We start from the raw sequence: 21,956 nt of genomic DNA, 5'->3' as shown, positions 1-21,956 counted from the left end.
ATTGTATCACTCTTTTTACTTCCGGATCACACTCAAAATTGCTCACTATAAATCTGGAAATGAGAATATCAATTGTCAGTTTAACCTGCTCATCTTACAAAGGTAATGACCTACAGTACAGGTAACTCCCCAAAAGCTACCATAGGTGGTGAACGTTTACCTTTTGCTTCTTCAGATCTTTGAAATATCTTGTCCACAAAAGGAAGCCATTTGTTAGTTTTGTGAAAGTGTTTGGTCCTGATTCAATCAAAATTAAATTCAGTCAAATCTTCCATTGCCTTTGCCAATTTCAAATCACAAACCAAGTGTCTCCTGACATTTTGTTGTTCTGAAATTTCCTATTTCTATTAGAGTCAAAGTCAGGCTCTTGTCTGGGATTTATAGCCAACAGGTGGGTTACAGTTTTGTTTTATTTCAAGCACAGTTCTAGACATAATGGAATTGTAATGAAGACTTTGGTGTCGGCTAATTTATCCGTCACAGATTCTTCTGCTGTAACAACAAAAACAGATAGCAAACATAAGAGAATGGAGTGGAACATAATAATATTGTGCCATTTGTAAATGGTAGCTTGGGTTCTAGCATAAGGCAGACATCCTAGATCAATACTCTTTGTTGAATGCCTGAAGCCACACATTGCAAAACTTACAGGCAATGACAGCTCTAAGATGGGAAATATTACAAACACACTGGCTCACAGAATGACACTTTAGAATGTAGGATCAAGACCCTCACTTCCAGACCAACACCTCTGCCCCCAGGGGCACTAGACACAGAAAAGGAGCAGACAAAAACGAGAGAAAACATACACTCAGGGCACTTAACTTGGAAATCTACCTCTGTTGTTTGTATGTTTCTTTCAAATACGAAGTGTTGCGATGCTTTCTAGTTGTCCGCTCAAGGCTTCCTCTGTGTTAATAAGCATAGGAGACTGGGGTTAATGCGCAATCAGATTTCTTGGTGTCAGTTTCTCTTTCCTCACCAGACAGGTGCAATCATCTCTTGAAGCCTCCGTAGAAGTTCCTCTCTCTCCAAGAAATAGTGATTCTGCCTGAGCAGACAGTACCCTCTGCCACCCACTGTAGTCTGCAACAAAATACGTAATAAATAACAACAGAACCTGCATATTGAGTTAGGCACATCACAGAGCAAAGGGGACAGAACCACATTTCACAGAGGCAGCATTATTCCAATAATTCCCTGCTGACATCTGCTGCTTCGCATTTTGAGATGTGCTTTACAGAAGCTTAGCAATAATCACTAAAACAGCCTTCTTCATAGCTGCTAGAGTCGTTTTATTAAGGAAAGAATGGTTATTATATTAAATGGTTTGGGTTATAGATTTTTATGGCAAGTTTATATTTATACAGTTCTGTGTTGATTAGTACTGTATATTGTAGCAGCAAATTAGTGTGAAATGTAAACTCTTCGCTTTATGAAACACAAAGATTAGAATGATTGAATAGTATTTACTGTATGTAGAAGCCGAATGAATTTGGAAATGATTCCTTACATACAGTATTTGCATTTAAATTATAAGACAGTGAATTATGAAGCAAAGTATACTTAATAATATCCTGAAATAATAAATTAGACAAATTGGTACCAAGAAAAGTTCTAGCCCCAACATGGATGTCATATGAGCATAACCTTGGTGTAGCCTGAATCTGGGTTATCTTACTGTCTGGGCATTGAAAGCTTAAATTACCTTTGCCAGGAAGAACATTTAGGCCATATATCATGCATAGTATTTAATTGGCCTGGAATTCACAATAGTTAAGTAATCTTTGGCAGGCCTATTAGAAGCAATAATTCATTGCAGTTTTTTTTAGCTCCCCTAACAGAGTGTCTGTCTCTTATTTCCCTGCATCAGCAAGACTTCAAAGTTAGAGAAATGTTGCCAAATACAGCACAGTTCTTCATTCAAGGATTTATTTAGAGCCTCCATGTGGTTAGAATACACTCACTGGATTTGTATTATATAAGGGAGGTGGATGAAGGGTGTTTTGGATAACAGGAGTCCCATAGGAGCAATTTTAGTGTTGCTAGAAATTTGACATTTCTCAGTGGCGAAGCAGAAAACAATTCTGCTTATGAAGTTTGTATTGTTCACAGTCTGTCATTCAGCTCTTCTTTACTACTGTACTGTATTTGAAGATCGTTCTCTTTGCACGCTCGACCTCTGGTGCTGTGTTTAAGTTTGTTAGTGATGGATCTGACGCTGGCGATTATTTTTGGTTGATGATTGCGGTTTTGGCGTGTGCATGGGATGTCCTATGTTGGCATCCATGACAAACAGGATTAGACAAACAATCTGTATTGTCTGGTCCTAGAGGGAGTTGCCCGGCAGGATTCTATAGTTGTCATAAAGAGATTTCTGTTCCAGCGAAGTATCTGATTGGAGTGATAAATATTGTAATCCAGTGAAATGATTCTGTATCCTTACAGGTTAATGAATTTCAGTTTTTTAAGAGGTCTTCTAAGATTAACTAAGCAGTACAAGCATATTTATATACAGTACAATAACTAAGTAGCTGTCTTTTATTGTTTTTTTAAATAGGCAGGCATGTTTGAAACAGCCTAAAGTTCATACTGTTCAATGCTATACTATTACTATGCTATTCTCTTCGCTATATGGTAAAGAGAAAGCAAAGCTTTGTGCGTCAGATGTTTCCATTATCTGCTCTTCCCTCCACAGCAGTTCAAAAATGAACTGTACCTCAAGTGATTATGTCCTAATGTTTGTGGTCACTTGAAAGCCGTATTTTCTTTTAAAATGATAAAATGGACGGGATTAGCCAAAAATAAAAAAAGGGAAAATGTATTGTATGAATGCTTTGTATTGATCTAATCTGTATTCATCTGATGATTGCAAATAACAAAATATCATGACTGTATAGCAAAAACACCAGTTGGAAGATTTCTTTTCCATTATCTCTGGAGAACACTACTACGTGTGTAAACCTTTAGCATTGCATGATTTAAAGCTACCCATAAAACTGACCTGTGGGAGTGAAGCCTCAAAGGCCAGTGCAGTGTTCTACTACTTCATGCTCATGCTCCTCAAAGTCTGTCTGCAGTCAAAATTATTTTACCAGGTGAGGCTCATGAGAGAGCACAACAGACAAATTCATTTGATTAATGTTATCTATTTTTAAATAAAATATGTTTTATGTTGATTCTTGGTAGCCGGACTCCTAACTCAGCTGGCAACTGGACTTAACACTAAAGCCCATAGAGTGGCCATAACCAAATGACACCTGTTTCTAGAACTCAAAGCATTGCTCCACATTAACAATGTAACAGCTTTGTTAACATCTGTCCAGGCATATATGAAAAGTTTACACTGAAAGCCTAGGAGTCCTTTGGGAATGTGCTTTCCCCATCTGCAAGCTATGGCCTTTTAAGGACTTATGTTTCAGAAACATATTCAGTCTCATTCATATTTGATCTTTTTACATGTGCAGACCTCATTAAGGAATGTAATTCTAAACTGCTGGACACAACTCTTCTGCTCCCATTTTCATGTCAAACAGAACCATATCGTGTCTCTGCCAGGTGCTTCATTGAGACATGTCTACTCGTATGTAGCTCTCTCGTCTGCAGGTTTGTGGTGGAGCAGATGTCAATCTCTTTCCCATCGTGCAAAGCTTTGTAATTTAATTCTTCATGTATAAAAAATATTCACACACACACATCTGTACATATAGACAAATGTAACTTAGAAATGTGATATGTATTTTCACTCCTGAATAGGAATTATTATGTACCTTGCTAACCACTTGACCTCTTTGCATACTATACTGCTGTCATATGCCAGGTGAAAACTGTGGAGCGCACATCCCCTGTTTTTACCCATGCTTAGTAAGAATCTGAATTTGCACTTATGGATGATTGTTGCACACAAGACGAGTGCCTTTAATCTCACTGCAGTCATGCCTTCGCTTAGTGAAAGAAAGTGTAAATGCACTGTGGGATTGTTACGGGCTGGAACATTGTAGCACAGCTTCAGTTGGTGTGTTGACTTGGATGACAGCCCCCCCTGGATATTGGCTTGGATATATTGGACATTGTGTATTCAGGACAGACAAAGAAAAGTCTTCCTGAAGTCAGTGGTGGTCACGTAATGTTTTGGCGAGCCTTTAATGGCAATGTTTGGAGTCAATTTGTTACTTCATCCATCCATTTTCGTACAGCTTTATCCAACACAGGGTCACAGAGTGGGAAGGGAAGGCCAGAGTCCATCCTGGCAAGCAAAGGGCACAAGATGGGATACATCCTGAATGGGATGCCAGTCCATCACAGAATTAACCATTTTTGTCTTGAAATAGGGCTGTGTCTCTGTAGTATTCTGCTATAGTTCTGTATTTTTCATACATTTCAATTTTCTTTTCCCATTTTGCATTTGGACAAACAGAAACATTTTCTCAGCGTTTTCTAAACAGCATTAGTGCTGTAAGTGCTGCTGATATGAAAAGTACATAGCTGAACCTGCTGGCATGGGAATAACATACTGTTAATGATCTATCAGAGTAATAGCTTTGGAGTGCCCCTTCTTAAATGAAGATTAAACAAAGTGATTGAAATACCTCATTTCACTTGGCCTCAAAAGTTCTGTTGAGAGTGGAACATCCTCTGGCAAGTGTTCAATATTTCCATTAGAGCGTCTTGTAAAACTTGATAAAGGAATAAAATAACCCAGTAGTTATTATAGAGAGTGCTTTAAGAATTAGTATGCTATCCAGTGACTGTTCTCTCAGGAAACCTAAATTTCCAATGGTTCACAGAAATGTCATATACTGTATACAAAATAAGAGAAGAAGGTAAATAAAAATGAATGCATATCTTTAAACATCTAGCACTGAGATTTGGTTTTGAAAAGTCAAGAATGTATGATTACAATTTGATTTGCTTTCAGGCAATCTTCTTAATTCCCATTCTTACTGCTCTTCCTACATTCGTCTGTGGGAATAAAGTGGTCCATATTTCTCTTGCAGAAAACAAGGACCAAGTTCATTAACATACTGTACAGAGCCAAATGTCAAGTGTCTGTATGTCAATCCTCAATTATATTAAATTGCATACGTGAAGGTTTAACAGATATTTCATTAATCATCATTTTAATAAATCCATGTATAGAATGGTAATAAATTATCCATACTGGCATTCAGTAGTAATGAGGTTAGTTTTTGTTCAGAGTTTGTGTGTACACTATTGTGCGCCTATACAGTAGACACTTTATTAACATTCTACATAACCTCCGTATCTAGGAAAAAGATTATATGATATACATGTAGATTATAGGAAGTAAATCCCCTCCTATATGGAAAACACTTTGGGATCCTTTGAAATGAAAATACTACACAAATGATTTGTATTGTTATTGTAATTATTATCAGAGAAGGATATCAGGTACCAGCCATTTCTGTCAGAAATACTGTATGTATTGAAGACGCATTCTCCAGACTGTATGGAGTGGCATTTCAGGTAATTGTTCTGCAGTCTGATATTGAAATGAGTGATTGTCACTTCTCATTCAGTGAAATATCAGCAAAAGCAGTTCTTAAATGAAATCATGAAATGCCACTTCTAACTTACATTGACACATGTAGTGGGAGTCATCATCTTTTATAAAGGTGCACATTTCTGCACTTTAAATATTATTAATTTGGCAGACTTGTATTTGTATCCATTTATAGAACTGGGCAACATACTGAAATAATGTGAATAAAGCACTTTTTCAAGGGTTCACCATAAAAAATCAAGGTTGTTACAAATGGAAGGAGTGTATTCTGGCCATCTAGCCTGCTAAGAAAGTGAGTAGTTAATTAATCTGAGGGGCTCATCCAGCTGTTTCTTGTAATAAGATGTAGCACCATGTACTGTAGCTTGTTCAATACACTCACAACTTGTTGCATAAAACAATGTCTCCTGGTACTTCCTGGTTTTCCATTTAGTGTGTCCTCTGGCCAGTGTTTCAGTGTTAATTCTGAGAAAGTCCACAGGGTTGACTTTGCCAGTGCCCATGAAGATATCAAATACTTGGATCAGATTCCAGAATAGTCACCGCTATACAAAACTAAAAATGTTCAATTGTACACAATGTAGGGCATTCCATTAATTACAGGAAATGTATTTGGCTGCTCTTCTCTGGACTGCACAGCTGCAATACAGTATGTGTTTTTTTTTTAATTGGTGACAAAAAGATGTCCAATACATTTAAATGTGGTCTTACTAGTGCCTTGTACAATTTTAACTTAACATCAGTTGTTGTGAATTCTACACTCATAATTATATATGCTAACATGTTGTTCGTCTTTTTATTGCTTCCACTGCACTTGTCTACATTAAGCATCATCTCCTATTTTGACATAGTCTATAAACATGACTAGTTTACTAATTATATCAGAATCCAGATTACGTGATATACAGTACAGTAAATTAGGAAGAGTGGAACTTAATTAGGAACTAATACAGATCACTATGGTATATTAGTTACACCACCCTAAAAAAGAGCAATGTCACACCCAGACTTGAATCCTATAACCTTTCAGTTTGAAATCTAAAACTCAAGGCACTTCTCATACTCTTTTCTGTAGTCTAGTTACACTCTGTTCTTCCCTTCGTTTACTTTCATAACAAAAAACTAGATACCTTTTGTTATTTTTTTTACCTTGAGTGATTAATGGAACATGCTCCAGCTGAGCTAGACAAATGATGGACAGAGGCAGATTGCAAGCTGAATCCCCTGGCAGAGGAACGGATCATTATGAGAGAAATCGAATATTGGCCTAAAGAAAAACGTCAACTTCATATTTGGACTTGCCCCTATTACAAGGGATTAATCTTATTTGAATAACCTAATAATCATCTATGAATATTCCCTGCAGCTAATCTTCCAAACTCAGACAATCTTTACAGCTGTCTACCTTAACATGCAAAGCAGGACTGAGGAACACATTTACTTATTTTTCTGGTAATAATATCACTGCAAATCTAAGTTTCTTTATTGATTACGATATAAAGAGAGCAACAGCACATCTGCACGTGCTACTGTCTATTATAAGAGTGGATCTGAAAAGCGGGACAGCACTGTGGCGCAGGTGTCCTTGTAAGCTTATTTTTTCAAGCTTGTGTGATGAGACAAATTTTGAAAACCTTTTTCACCTGTCACCTAAAAGGCTATACACTGTTCCCTGTAAGAAAGAGAACGTAGGCGCAGGAGAACTAGGCCTCTACCCCTTCACTCTTGCTCTTCCAGACTAGAACCACTGCTGTTGGTCCATATGTAGAGGAACCAAATGCTTTGGCCTGAATCACATTCCCACAGGACTCATACAGTATCTCCAGTACTTGAACTTTATTGCCATACAGTATGTAACTGGTACATGTACTGGTACAATGGAATTCTTACTTACAGAAAGTCTCTCAATTGTTAAAAAAAAGTGTAAAACACAAAGTGCAGACAGTGCATAAAGGCAATATACAAACAAACAGTAGACAACGTACAAGTAAACAAGTAAACAGTTCGAATGTAAACAATGCAGACATGTAAACAATGACGGCAGATGTGTAATAAATAAAACTACATTGAGGTAGATGGTGTAGGTGTGGTTTGAGGGGCATGGCCAAATGTGTTCGCCAATCGCACCGCTTGTGGTTAGGAGCTATTAAAGTGATATACTATCACTGTTATGATGAGAGATCAAACAGATACAGTACATGCATGCAAAACTGAATGGACAGTCTGTCCTCCATAACCGCAGGAGTGTTCATTGATAATAATATCCGTTAGATTTATATAGTGCTTTCCTGGACAGTCTACTGAAAGCACTTTGCAGGTAAAGGGGGCTCCCCTTCACCACCACCAATGTGCAGCCCCACCTGGATGGTGCGACAACAGCCAAAGTGTACCAGTACACTCACCACACACCAGCTCTCAGTGGGGAGAACAGAGTAATTAAGCCAATTTATAGAATTGGGATATTAGGAGGCCAGTATTTTTAAAGGCCAGGAGGAAATTTGGCCAGGAAGCTGGGGTAATAATAATAAAAATAATTGCTTACACTTATATAGCGCTTTTCTGGACACGCCACTCAAAGCGCTTTACAGGTAATGGGGACTCCCCTCCACCACCACCAATGTGCAGCCCCACCTGGATGATGCGACGGCAGCCATAGTGCGCCAGAACGCTCGCCACACATCAGCTATCAGTGGGGAGAAGAGCAGAGTAATGTAGCCAATTCATAGAGGGGGATTATTAGGAGGCCATGATTGATAAGGGCCAATGGGAAATTTGGCCAGGACACCGGGGTTACACCCCTACTCTTTTCGAGAAACACCCTGGCATTTTTAATGACCACAGAGAGTCAGGACCTCGGTTTTACGTCTCATCCGAAGGACGGCGCCTGTTTTTACAGTATAGTGTCCTCATGACTACATTGGGGCATTAGGACCCACATGGACCACAGGGTGAGCGCCCCCCTGCTGGTCCCACTAACACCTCTTCCAGCAGCAACCTTAGTTTTTCCCAGGAGGTCTCCCATCCAGGTACTGACCAGGCTCACACCTGCTGAGCTTCAGTTGCCAATTCTTGCAGGATGACATAGGTGCTGGATAGTTTTTCTTTAACCAATCACGTTAGCTGTTAGCCCTGCCTGAACTCATGAGCCCTTTACTTTTATAGTAAATTGAGACGTGAGAGGATAACATGCAGATTGAATCATTAGAAACACTCCTGGATACCAGGAGCTGTTAAAGTAAAAATAATGAATCTGCGACAGGAGATTGTATGGATTGCTCAAAGCTCAAAGGGAGTATGAAAATCTAATACCCTTATAGTAAAAAAAAATATTTTTTTATTCCAGCAAGCATTTTAATGGAGGAAAAAAATCATACTGAGGTTCAGAGAACTGGCATTAACAGGACAGACAAACTACGCACATGTTTTTATTATAGGGCTCCTTCAGATTGGATCCCTTTAGATTTGGAATGATGGAGAGACATGAAAGTACATCAGTGCTAAGTGAAAGCATTACTGGTCTTTTTAATTGTTTTTATGTTGTCTAAAGAAACAGACAGGCTGAAATAACTGAACCTTTTTAGTATTGAATACAGAAGACTATGAGGGCACCTGACACAAGTATTCAGAATCCTCAAAGGCACTGACAGTCAACCCCATTGACTGCTTCAGAAAAAAAATGGTAAAACATCGAGCAAAGGATGACTTGGAAGTGCATTTAAAACTCACAACAGGAGGCGTTTACCCACAGGTGGGTGGGAGCGTGGAACAAGCTCCGCAGTCATGTGTTTGAAACCGATGCAGCTGGATAAGACCCTTGTTTCAATTAATGACTAACAAACGGATTAGATGGACTGTGTGGCCTCCTCTAATTTGAACCTTTCTTATGTTCTGATGAAGAAAGAGAGGAAGAGAAGAAATACGTAGAACCAGCAGGGCTGGTCGAAACAGAGAATGACAGGCTGTCACATTGCATAAAACGTCTGAATAAATCCAGACATTTCTTTTAGGTTTCAAGGTTTTAAAAAATTAATAGCTGTAACCTCCTGGATCCAGTGTACAGCATGTCAAAAGGCGGTGCAGGCATCCTCCAGCTGAATAGAAGGATAGACAGATTCTTAAAGCATGGGGTCCTGGGCAGTTTGGCTTCCTGAGCATTGAGCCTCCTGTGGAGTGCTGTCTTCAGAGCAGCTAGGTTGTTTTCTCCAGGCTGGGGTCATTCAATTAGAGTCATCAAAACCCCCACCAGGTCGCACATGTAATGTAACTGGTATCATGAATTTATGACATACCTGTAAAACACCCCAAGAAAACTGTGCTCAACAAGATAAAACACCCCTAACTGCATCTACAGTAGGAAGATATTTTAGTATCTCAAACATTTTCGTCTTTGCTCTGTACTTAAGACTTACAGTACACATTATACAGCGAGTACTAGTCAGTGATCAGTCATGTCAGCATGTTAGAATGTTTCCAGTTTCTGTTAAGCTTTTCTAAACTTGTTAGAATGGGGGATTATATTATTTGCTCTTTTAAAGAGCTTTTGAAGACTGCTTTTAAAATAGGACCTGTTTTAAAAGGGACAGAATTTAATTCCAGAGACTCAGAGAACCCATATAAACAGAGGTCCAGTAACTATCACAGTGAAGAAATAAATATCTACAGGATGTGATGGGTCTGAAGGCAGCAGAAAGAATGATTTATGACCCATAATTTAAATGGCTGTCTTTCAATAAGACCAGTAGAGGGTGTTCTGGAGTAAACACTTTCTTGGTCTGAATGGGTATAATGACTAAATGATGTTAGATTGAAATTTTGGAGCAACATGTAACATTCAAATGAATTTGAATAATAGCCCAAGCCAAGACTTATAAAAAGAAGTGGTATACATTTTTAACTACTCCACTCTATCAATTTAAAAGTAATGAGTAATGACTAATTTCTTAGTCTGAAACTTGGAACCTCTATATGAGTATAGAAGCTTTTGAGTCATCAAGTACATTACATGCACACACAAAGTCTGAGCTTCTCATAAAACAAATACTGTACATGGCTGGCTTATGCTTCCATGTCTACTTTCTGTCAGCGTGCTTGTTTTTATGCTCTTTTTGCGTACATACACTAAGCTCATTTATAGAGATTCCTTTTACAATTTACTAGCTTGCAAGGTTCAAAAGATTGCATGGGCTGCTAGACTATATTCAGAAAGATCCTTGAAAAACTCAGGAGATCATTTTACAGAGATTTTATCCGCCTTCATTAGAAAATTACCTAAGGAATATTTCTAAGGGAGTTTCCAAACCCGCCATTTCCTGTGCTCTGAGCAGATTCAGCAAATTATTCTATTGATTCTTATTGTAACTGTTTGATCCTTTCCTTGTTAACAGGGCTTTCTATCTTGACAAGTCCAATTTGCCTCCAAGCTCAACACCGAAAGCGGCCTTAATTGACAAGGTAAATCGACATTAAAATTTGTGTAAAAATTCGTTCTTTCGCCAGTTTCTGTTTAATGTGTGTTTTGAAGAAATTTACCCCATACAATATACTGAATATGCACTGTATATATTAAAGTACTGAAAAACAATAAAAACACAAAATGAGAATTAACATCAATTGCTTGCTAAATTTTTGATGCCTCTCAATGTGTACATTATATATACATACAGTAATACATACAGTACATACAGACTTCATAGCACCTGCAACAATAACCTGAACATCTCCAAAGTCAAGGTTGAGGGGATCATATCTTATCCCAGAACATGAATAATATCTCTGGCATACAAAGTTATACGTGCTTGTATCCAGCTCACAAGGTGTGGACGTTTCAAGAGAGCCAAACCAACACCTCAATAGCCCTCAACAAGGCCATTGAGCAAACATGTTACTAATTTGACACCCAAGCAAATGATGCAGATCACAAACTGCTATGCATGTTGCATTACTACTGTATTCACAGCTCAAGCTCAGATCAAGTAGACAGACCAGAAAATATGAACTCTGGATCTCAGGCCTCCAAGAAAAACATATGAGACTAGTCCTTGAAAAACCAGTGTGTACCAGTAGATACAGTACGTTGGACAAAGTAAATTCTTTGCTGACCCCAATGTGAATAACTTCTAATTATTTGTCTATGAGCACCGTGAATCTCATGAAATTGTTGGAGCTCAAAGCTTACAGTATACAGTATGCTATGTTGAAATTGGCCTCCTTTACATGTACTACTGTATATTCATTACATACTGTACACTTGCACCCTAGTACTAAATTTAAGCAGACTAACCATTTATAAACTTATTTAATAACAAGTTCCAGTTCCACATGGGGTGAAATAGGGCCAAAACAAATCATATTTTTAGATTTTAAGCGATGCCACCTGATTTACAGATTGTGGGGATGTTACCACATTCACTGTCAAAAGTTACTACGTTTGTCGGGAAGTTTTCCTCCCACGTTTATAATACATTCCCACGTACATCCACAAACGGACGTGCGTGCATACGATAAAAACCTGACATTAAAGTAATTCACAATACAGCCTTGATGCCCATGTAATAATAACCTGTGCTCACTTCTCATCCTTCCCCTCTTGTTGTCTGTCTCCTCTCAGCTGATGCGGCCTCTCAATCCCCTGGATGAGCTGTATCGATTGATGGAGTCTTTCATCAGCTGTAAGCGCACAGCAGCTTGCCAGTTCACTGCCTGTGGGGCCTCAGGGGTGGGTCTGCTGTCAGTGGCTTCGGAGCTCTGTAACCGTCTGGGAGCCTGTCACATCGTGATGTGCAACAGCGGCGTGCACCGGTAACAGTGTGCCTTTTTTGCTTTCTTTTCCGTACATGTCAATATTTTCCAAACAGGCATGGAAGATAATACATGTAAATGTGATGGACTATCATTCCATCCCGGGAGTATCTCACCTTGTCCGTTGCCTGCCAGGATAAGCTGCACATTCCCATGCAACCCTGAATTGGGTAAACACATTTAGAAGATGGATGGATATAAATATAAAGAATTAATGACATGCTTCCAAAGCCCTTCAAATGTTTGTATCTGCTTTGAAGTCTACAGGGTACAAATTTCATTTTCTCAGTATGAGATTTTAAAAACACACATCTGATCTTTGGTGCAAGTTCGGTTTTTCCCCTCAAAGGAAGAAAGAATCCCTAGAAAAATTGTCTTTTACAGTTTCTGAATGGTTATCATCATTTTATGTAGCTGCAGTGACTTTAATATAAGGAATTACCATACCTGCTGGCACCAGACTCCTCCAGCGGATCCTTGTTAAGGGATTAGAGTGTACTCATTCCGAATGCAATGCCCCAGAAAAGTCCTAACTGCAATGTCCTATGTAGTACATAACATACGTAGTTCAGGTGGGTAGCTGCGTCAGCATGTGTAGGTTGCAAAGTAACAAGTAATAGCTGTTATTGCTGCCCCTTTTTAAGCCAATCTGCCACAGACCATAATACTGATTATGTTCAACTTGAACAGTAAAGAAAACCAAAAGTGGTGAAGCTCAAAGACTGTAGACTATAGAGAGTGAATGTTGTGTTATAGGGGCCTATGTTAGACTCAATTTACTTATTTTACTTTCTGCAATGATTTCAATATGTTCAACTTTCTAAAAACAATTCTCCAATTAACTGTCCTGCTTTCTTGGACAGTTACATACAGTATTTTATTAGTTTTAAATACTGTATTTTTATTTTAAACCCCTAATTTATCACTACAAACATTAGTTACAGAAAATACAGAGTGATGAAAAGAATAGTTTCATACCACTTTGTCTCATTTGATTGAACAAAGTTGCACTCACTAAAGTTATGCTCTGACCTACTGTATTGTTCATCAAAACACATTCAGGAAAAAGTAAGGGGCTAAATATTGTGCCTGTTTTTTCCTTTTATCATTTGTTCCTGCTGAAATGTTGTCTCTTTTTTTGTGTGGCCTTTTGATTAATTGCTGAGTATTGGGCTGCCTGTATCCTAATAAAAAATCCAAAATGAACTTTGAGATTTAATGTTGTTAACCAGTGGCAAGTTGTTATAGGAATTAATTAACCATAAGACAGCACGAGGAGCATACTTTACTGTTTTACTGTATTAAATTGAGTAAATATTAAATTCAGTAACTCAATTGAATTCAATTGAAATGAAAGGGACCAACCTATGAAACCTATGAAAGTTCTTTGCTGTTAGTGGAGGGTAAATATTGTTTTTAAATTTTACTTTTTTCTACTGTTTTTATTAACTAAAAATATTACCTTGTGGTATACAGTATACAAGGATGATCAAAATGTCTTTAGAATCTGGTGTAAGTTTTATGGCATGAAAAATGTGAGCATGGTTTGTCAGTTTATATAGCAGTAATGGAAAAGACTACAGATTTCGTAGGGGGTATGCAGTTCATTTGTTTCCAGTAGCAAAAAGCCGTGAAACAGAATTTAATTGGAAATTTCAAGTCACTTTATATGGAATGCACAGGCTGAATCAGATCGCAGATAAACATAAATCAAGTCATTAAGTAACACCTTCAAAAGCAAAATGAAGCTGACCATGAAACTACTGTATGTAAATTTACAGTATTTATTGCCTGCTAGGATATTCTGTTTAATTTGCTTTCCTGGTTTTCTAGAAACACCCCCAACAGCATGCTGTCCAGGTGAATTTGTGCCTTTAAATTGCCCAGTGTAAGCATACAGTATACATTATGCTTACATGCAAAGAACTCATGTCCCATCCCCTAAGATGTACATAAGAACATACAAAAGATTATAAATGAAAAGACATGATTTGGTCTGGCCTGTATAGCCTGTTTGGTTGTTGGTTGTCAGGCTAACAGTTGGTTGTCATCCAACGGTTTCTTCAGGATATCTGCTTCAACAACATCGGCTGAGTGGATTGTCCCACATTCCCACAAACCATACATGAGGATAAAGCAGTTCCTGAACATGGACAGATAATTGAATGGATTATGTATCAAAATGTGTAAAGTGCTTTCAAAACTACATTTAATTTCTTATTTTTTTCTTGGTGAGCGGATGGTGAAGTCATGGGTCTACAGTATGTATTGCATTTTGTAAGGTTTAATGGAAATGTTTAAATTGTCCATTTTGTGGTTTAAAAAGGGTAGCCAACCAGGATGCCTGAAAAGTGGTATTGTGAGTTTTTTCTTACACTAAGTAAGCAGTACATTAAAGCAATTAAGTGCTGTTGTTGGTTATTGAAGGACTAATTGCAGATTCATTCTATGACTGATTGATTTTGCACATTGAAGGGGATAATGAGCCAGTATCACTAGAAGGTAATGGCCCTTTGAAAGACAAGACTAGACTGTCTTAAACCACCCAGAAGTGAGGCAAGACTACAACAATACAATCAGAGTGTGGAAAGCATTAAGACAATTTAATTAGACATAAAAAGTCTGATCGATGGAGCTCTGTAGCTTGTTATCACACAAAGGTCTGAGCATACTCTTGACTTTCCTGTTCTCAAATTAGCCAGAATCTAATGCTTAAAAAGCAAGACTAGGAGTAAGGAATATACTGTAGGTGTTCCTCAAAAATATGCCATTTACTGTATTTTATGACATATAAAAATCTTTAGCCTTTCAAAGGTTAAGTAGTATTGGCTATATGTCTTGAAGATTGTAACAGATGAACACCTGCAGAAAGATAATTCAGTTTTTTAGAAGCCAATGTATGTTATAATATGTGTTTTTGTAACAGTTATACAAGTTAAAGCCCATTTAAAGCTAGGAAATATATATTTTTACAATGTAGAGACATTTAATGGAATTCTGTTCTGTTATTTATATTTGACATTTTTGTGAGGGACATAAATTGAAAATGTTTTCTGTACTAAAAATGAGTTGTTCAATAATTTAAAATAAAAAATATAAATATTAAATTGAGTACCATCATTGAGTTCTTGGTTTGGGATGACCTCATAAACTAGTGTTGGTAAGTCTGAAAATCTGGAATAATCTCAATATTTTACAGTATCTTATAATTTTTAAGTATTTCATTACCTATGCATCTAAATATCATAGAGAATGCATGCTGTTGTGTGCAATTATGAAACTTAGTTTCAAAGGTAGTGTTGCATTCTTGCTATTTAAGAAGATTTTGTCTTAATTTCCCTGATTTAGGAATAGAAAGGGATCTTTAAAGCCCTCAGAAAGGCACTTAATTTAAGATTGAAGATTAAATTGATCGTTTATATATAGCATACTGTATAGTAGTTCAGGTGGGTAGCTGCGTCAGCATGCGTAGGCTGCAAAGGAACAAGTAATAGGTTTATTCCATGCTGAAAAAAAGAAGAAAGAGAACACAACGTTTCGGCCGTGGAGCCTTCTTCAGGTGTTCACACCTGAAGAAGGCTCCACGGCCGAAACGTTGTGTTCTCTTTCTTCTTTTTTTCAGCATGGAATAAACCTATTACTTGTTCCTTTGCATACTGTATAGTAGTTGGTCAAATGCATATTGCAGTCCAATTCAAATCTCTTTAATGGGCCACTTGTGAATTCTGACCAGTGCAAAAACCTTATCTGTACACTTGCCAAAAAATGTTATATTTAAAGGGCCTTATATTCGAAACATTTAGAAGCTTAGCAGAAGCAATAAATGAGGGTTAAAGTGCATAAGCATTTTGAATATAGAACCCAGAGACTTTTAAGGTTATGGCCAAGACGCTCTTGAGTTACGCATTGCTGTTGATACCTCAAACCTTTGATTTTCCAGAGCAGAAAGTGTTTTTGTGGGAAGTTAATGACAGTGATTGTAGCTGTGCTTTAGGCTGCCGAGAGACTCCTGCTAACTCCTGTTTTCTGTTCAATTTCTGGAACAGTAGAATATTGGAGCACTGTTACTGTATTTAATTAATTCTGTTAGTATCACTGATTCCTATATCTGTGTGTATTTCCGAATGAGACGTGTGAGTGTCTCTGTGCTCCATTCCTCGTATGTTTTTAATTATTTGGAATAATTGTTTGGTGCAGACACAAAAGTAACTGCTTCTAAATGGATCCTACACCAAGATGGGTTTTTTTAATGGAAACTATGTGCAGCCTGTGTCAACGATAAGCCTCTTGAATGGCTGCGAAAAAAGTTCAAGCAGAAGAAATTCCTGGCGTATGTTTTAGAAATCAAGTGTCACAGTGGAACAGTTTCCTCCCACAATTCAAAAACATACTGAACTGGTAGATTAACTGGCTTCCGGGGAAAATTGTTTCTGGTGTACACGTTTGTGTCTGTGTGTATATCCTGCCTTTTACCCATGGCTTGCTAGGATAGGCTCCGGTACCTCTGCAACCCTGTATTGGATAAAGAAAATTAGAAAATTGATGGTTGGATGTTCTAGATATCTGAAATCCTGCTGCAAGTACTTTTTCTGATCAGAATTGACAGAAGCCCTGATAGATTCATACAGTAGCAGTACAGAGAGTTTTTGCTTTCCTACCCTGGAGACTTGCGGAGCACCGTCAGAATCCTGGGATGGCAGGATGACAAACATGGCCGAAGCCACATGCATCTGAGCTAAGCAGCAAACACCTTGAGAAATGTTTTATTTTTTTCAGGTTAGTTATGGAATGGATTGATACAAAACAGACAGTGGTTGCAGTTAGCGTGTTTGTGTTCTTGGTAGGATATTGTATTGGAAATGCATTGCATGACCAGTGTCCATGCTTCATTCCTGGCAGGTGCACCCTGAGTGTCACTCTGGAGCAGGCCATCCTGCTGGCAAGGAGCCATGGGCTACCTCCCCGCTGCATCATGCAGGCCACCGACGTCATGAGGAAACAGGTAGAGAACTGGCTGGCTGCCTCCTGCAAGCTACTGCCTTTCTTGTTTTCTGTTTAGGACTCTCCGAAGCTTGGATACTGCAGCTTAAAGCCCGATTTCTTGATTTTTGGCTGGCGATTTCTCTTTCTTCATAGTGGCAGCTGGTATTAAATCGATGTGTATGAGCGACTTTGCTACAGTACTTTACTTTTGACCCAGCTTTTTTTTACTCTAGTATTTCTGGCAATATTCAAATTTTAACAAAATACTCACTTTTACACTTTTATGTTGACCAGTAAACAGTTATACTTGCCAAGAAATAATTCTGGTCACTTTTTCAGTTAAATACTTAAACCTCATAATGATAGTATGCTGTTTAATTTTTAAAAGTTGAATTCAAGTTTCACAAGTTTCAATACAAAGAACAGTGATTAATGATTAGTACCTGAAAGGAGTGTTACATGAAAAGCCTGAAGTCATTCCTTTCACATTTAGTCATCATGGATGAATATTAATTGCTTTAAGTTGTGTTTGCATGAAGCTGCTCTGTCCCTTAAAGTGAAGGAACATTAAGGGAAAATATAAGAAAGGTTTAAACTTAAATCAGAAATATTTTTCCATGTGAGCAAACATAGAGCAATTTAATAATCTAATTAACAAGGAAATGGACATTTAACCCACAAGGAAATTTAAGTCCAAAGGTGTTTCATATACTAATTGGCTTCCAAGTCTATAGACAATTTTGTCAGTTTGCATGTCTAAATGACTTCCATAAAATAATGCACACTCAGTATTTCTTATGACAGTATATCATTTCTCAATTTGCAATATGGTTAAAACATAATGCACAAGTCTCTCTGTTAAAGAAATAAGATATCAACAGGCAATATAAAATATCGCTTCTGGTTTGAAATGTAGTTTCTTTTCATCTGTCAAACACATTCCTTAAATATTCTGAGAGGCACAGTCAACCTCTTATGTTTATAAAGATCAGTTTAATTAATTTTTTAATAAAAACTGCTTGAGTAAATTTTTCTGACTTCATACAAAGCTGCTTTGTCTCTGTTAGCTCATTTGCTTACCAACATCATTGCACTTGCATTTGCAGTTTTTGTTTTGAAGTGCAATTTTAAGAAGGGTGTACAGGACTAGCCATCTGGCTTCTGAAAGGAGTTCATGTTCAAGGCGACTCATGGCTGCAGTGATGGCTCATTCCTGACTGAGTATGTTACAATGATTTACACACGTCTGATAAATGGACAGGAGAGAATATGTAATTTTGAACTACTTAATTAAACCTGTCATTTTGCCTTGGGTTTTGAGAACCTGGTACACACTGATTTGTGAGCATAATTCACGCCTTTTATGTTTCAGCAGTAAATTCCTTTGAAAAGGGACTTCCATAAAGAGACCATGCAACTGTCGGGTTCTAATGCTTTTCATTTTCCACACCTTATAGAAAGCACCCTCCTGACTTATGAAATGGATTGCTGAGAAAGCTTCATTAATGTGCTCCGAGCCGTATGTGTGCGCAGAGAGAACAATATTGTTTATTGTGTGACACTGGAAGGAGGGGGGGTTATTGCTAAGTGCTCTCAATTATGTGTCCTGGATAAAGTGGGAGCATCTCCTTGGAAACAGTAGGAAATGCTTCTGCTTTCCACACTTTTGGATTAAAAGTAATCTGTAGTGACAGATTCGGAGTCACAGTGGACTTTAAGCATTGGCATAATGAGACCTTTCGTGTTGATAGGGTGTCATTTTGTCTCTTTGGGTTCAAAGTTGAAGAGTGTGGATATCTACCTTAAATCCCACGTAAGAATGAGAATCACCTTTATTCGCCAAGTACATTTCATGTACTGTGAAAGGAATTTCCCCTGGTGTACTTGGTGCTACAAGAATATTCTAGATACAGTATACTGTACAATACACAAACAAGACAAATTGGCATCATTAAGGCAGTACACATACTGTATACTGTAGCTATGAATTCTGGTTAAGCAAATTGACAGCCCTTGTATAGAAGCCCTTGTATATAATGGGTGATTCTGGTATTAATTGACTAGTAGCTTCTTCCTGAGGGAAGTTTATGAAACAGGCGGTAACCTGGGAGGGGACATCAGCAATCTTTCTGTCCACTTCTTTATTCTGTCACTGTACAAGTCGTCAATGTAGGGCAGATGACAGCCAATGACCGAACAACATACTACAGTTTGCCTTTGGAGGAGGCAGATGCATTGCCAAACCAAACAGTAACAGAGCCAGTCAGAATGCTTTCAATCGTGGGTCTGGAAAACCGTATTAGTATTGCTCGAGAGACACCAAAGTTTTTCAGCTGGCACAAGAGGCACATTCTCTGCTGTGCTTTATTTATGACATTGGTGATATCCATGCCCCATTTAAGGGAAATAGAGATCATAATTCCCAAAAACTTAAATGACTCCACCACACTCACAGCCACACACCCTTGAGGTAGACCAGCATTCACAAACAGTCTGGAAAATAAGGCCCTAGCTGCACCCACTGCCTTCTATCTGTGAGAAAGTTGGAAATCCAGTAGAAGATGGAAAGTGGAAGAAGTTCTAATTTTAGAGGAGATCTGGAGCCAGAATACACAAAAATGATGACTGTTTATCTGGCTTTTTAACCTGGTTGAGACACATTTGCCATTAATGTGTCATGATCATTAATTTGTGTGGAAAACAATTAGAAAATTGTTATGGCCTGTTGGTGAAGTGGCGTGTCAGCAATTTATTTCCATTGTTTACCTTTTGGATTCCAAATCCCACTGTTTACCAAATTCCAAGTGCAAATACAGTGCCTTTCACTTCCTACATCTGCAACTTGTGAAAGAAAAACATTCTGGAAGGAGAACAGAAGCAGTTTATAGAGTTTATTATAATATTCTGTAAAATTATTACACTTTACAATATATACTGTACTGTACATGTACTGTAAATTCCTATTGAAAGATTATACAAAACACTCTTGTCCCCTATTACCTTAGTCCCTGTGTTTTTCAAACCAAAAATAGATAATATAGTACATTTTCTCAGATGGTTCTTAAATAAGAAGCAATGCTCTTTTTGTGTAAATCGTTGAATGAATATTATTAACCAAAATGGGAAAAGGTTATATCCCTCCTTTTTGAAGGAGTACTTCAAGGACATTAATTTACTACCGTTTTATTGCTTAGTTTTATTGCATACTTTATCTGTCTGTTGGCATTTGTAAAACTATTGCATTCTTCGAAGATGGTTTTAATAAATTAAATTGAAAATGGCATTACTGCCACACAGCACAGCATTAAATTTGTGTATTTTGGTTAACTTAACTGCCTGAAGAATTAATTTGCAAATTCCCTAGTTCTTAGGCTCAAGCATGGCTTCTAGAGTATGAATGAATCCCTACCATACTTTCTGCCATTGATTATTTATTAAAATATTTTCACTATCACAGGAAATGATTAATAGGAGCTATCCACATGGATATATAACAGCATTAAGGAAAAACTACTTACATATCAGAGCTGAGATGGTATAATACTCACATTTAGATCTCCCAAACATTTATTTATTATGACTTTTAAAAATAATAGAATAAATTGATAACATTAATTATATAGTATCATTATACTATAGTTTATATTAAAATATTTAAAATGTTTCTTAAAATTTGTGAGTTTATTTTTTAAATTACTTTTTTTTTCTTGCAATTGAGTAAGCAAGCTCCTGAACTTGAGAATTAGAATATGGAATGTGCTTGGATGGGATCAAATGCTTTCCATCATTAATTGTTATTTAAACCTCTGAAAGCAGCATTGTGTCTTATGAGCCTTTTGCTCCAGGTGAAAAATAATCTTTTATCTGTTATTCAAAATGTCTGTGCTTAAGGCTGGACTAAAACAAATCCTACAGATGCAGCCATTTAGAACATGCGGGCACCTCTGTGCCATGGAGTTCATCGCATCCTTGCTTTTTTATTTGATCAAATAATCTGATGCCAGACTGTAGTACTCTGTAAAACTACCAGGTCAATCCTTAAAGTACTCCAGCTGCGTGTAGTTGTCAGACAAATTGTACAAGTAAATGTTTATTTAGCTTTCCATGTGCTTTCAAAATAAATGTATATACAGTATGCTTAGTCTGTGAATTTGGGGCTGTAAGGAAAATAGTTTTTTAGCTCCCTGGCCTTTTTAGATTCCCCTGTAGCACTTTATGAATGGTGCCCTCTTGTCATCTCTCTGTGGATTTTCTTCATCTCATAATACAGAATATAAATACAAGTTCTTTAAATCATAAACCTTTCCAGACGCATCACCTGGGTTTCTTTCTGCAACAAATTCTTAATGTGCACTGCTCATACTCCCTGTGACTCAATCTAGTTTGTGGGTTCTCCCTTTCCTGAAATTTACACTGCATGTGCTCATTGAGCATTGCCCTCAAACTCAAACACTAATCTTCAGAGTGGTGTGTTTATAACCTTCTCGATTTAGAAATACTACTAAAGATGCATTGTGATCTTTCATTTCCACTTTTGTGTCAGATCTACTAACCATACTCTCATTCATATTCTGTCTGGGCAGTCTTCTGCAAAGAAGCCCCCATGTCACCTTGGCCTCCATGTCACCAAAACTCCTAAATAAAGCATTCC

At 37.6% G+C, this 21,956-nt stretch overlaps 1 protein-coding gene across 1 annotated transcript in view; it reads left to right on the top strand.

The window, feature by feature from the left end:
* The window catches only part of prex2 (phosphatidylinositol-3,4,5-trisphosphate-dependent Rac exchange factor 2), a 155,281-nt gene that overhangs the window by 124,592 nt on the left and 8,733 nt on the right, over window positions 1-21,956 (top strand). The window contains exons 36-38 of the mRNA XM_088918835.1: window positions 10,909-10,975; window positions 12,132-12,322; window positions 17,222-17,324. Of these exons, the coding sequence (XP_088774961.1) occupies window positions 10,909-10,975; window positions 12,132-12,322; window positions 17,222-17,324 (361 nt within the window). The remainder of the gene's footprint in view (window positions 1-10,908; window positions 10,976-12,131; window positions 12,323-17,221; window positions 17,325-21,956) is intronic.

This window comes from Atractosteus spatula, chromosome 6 (assembly GCF_055471065.1).
Source record: "Atractosteus spatula isolate fAtrSpa1 chromosome 6, fAtrSpa1.hap1, whole genome shotgun sequence".
Lineage (NCBI taxonomy): Eukaryota > Metazoa > Chordata > Actinopteri > Semionotiformes > Lepisosteidae > Atractosteus > Atractosteus spatula.
The sequence above is the reverse complement of the archived record's forward strand: the minus strand, read 5'-3'. Positions and strand labels throughout refer to the sequence as shown.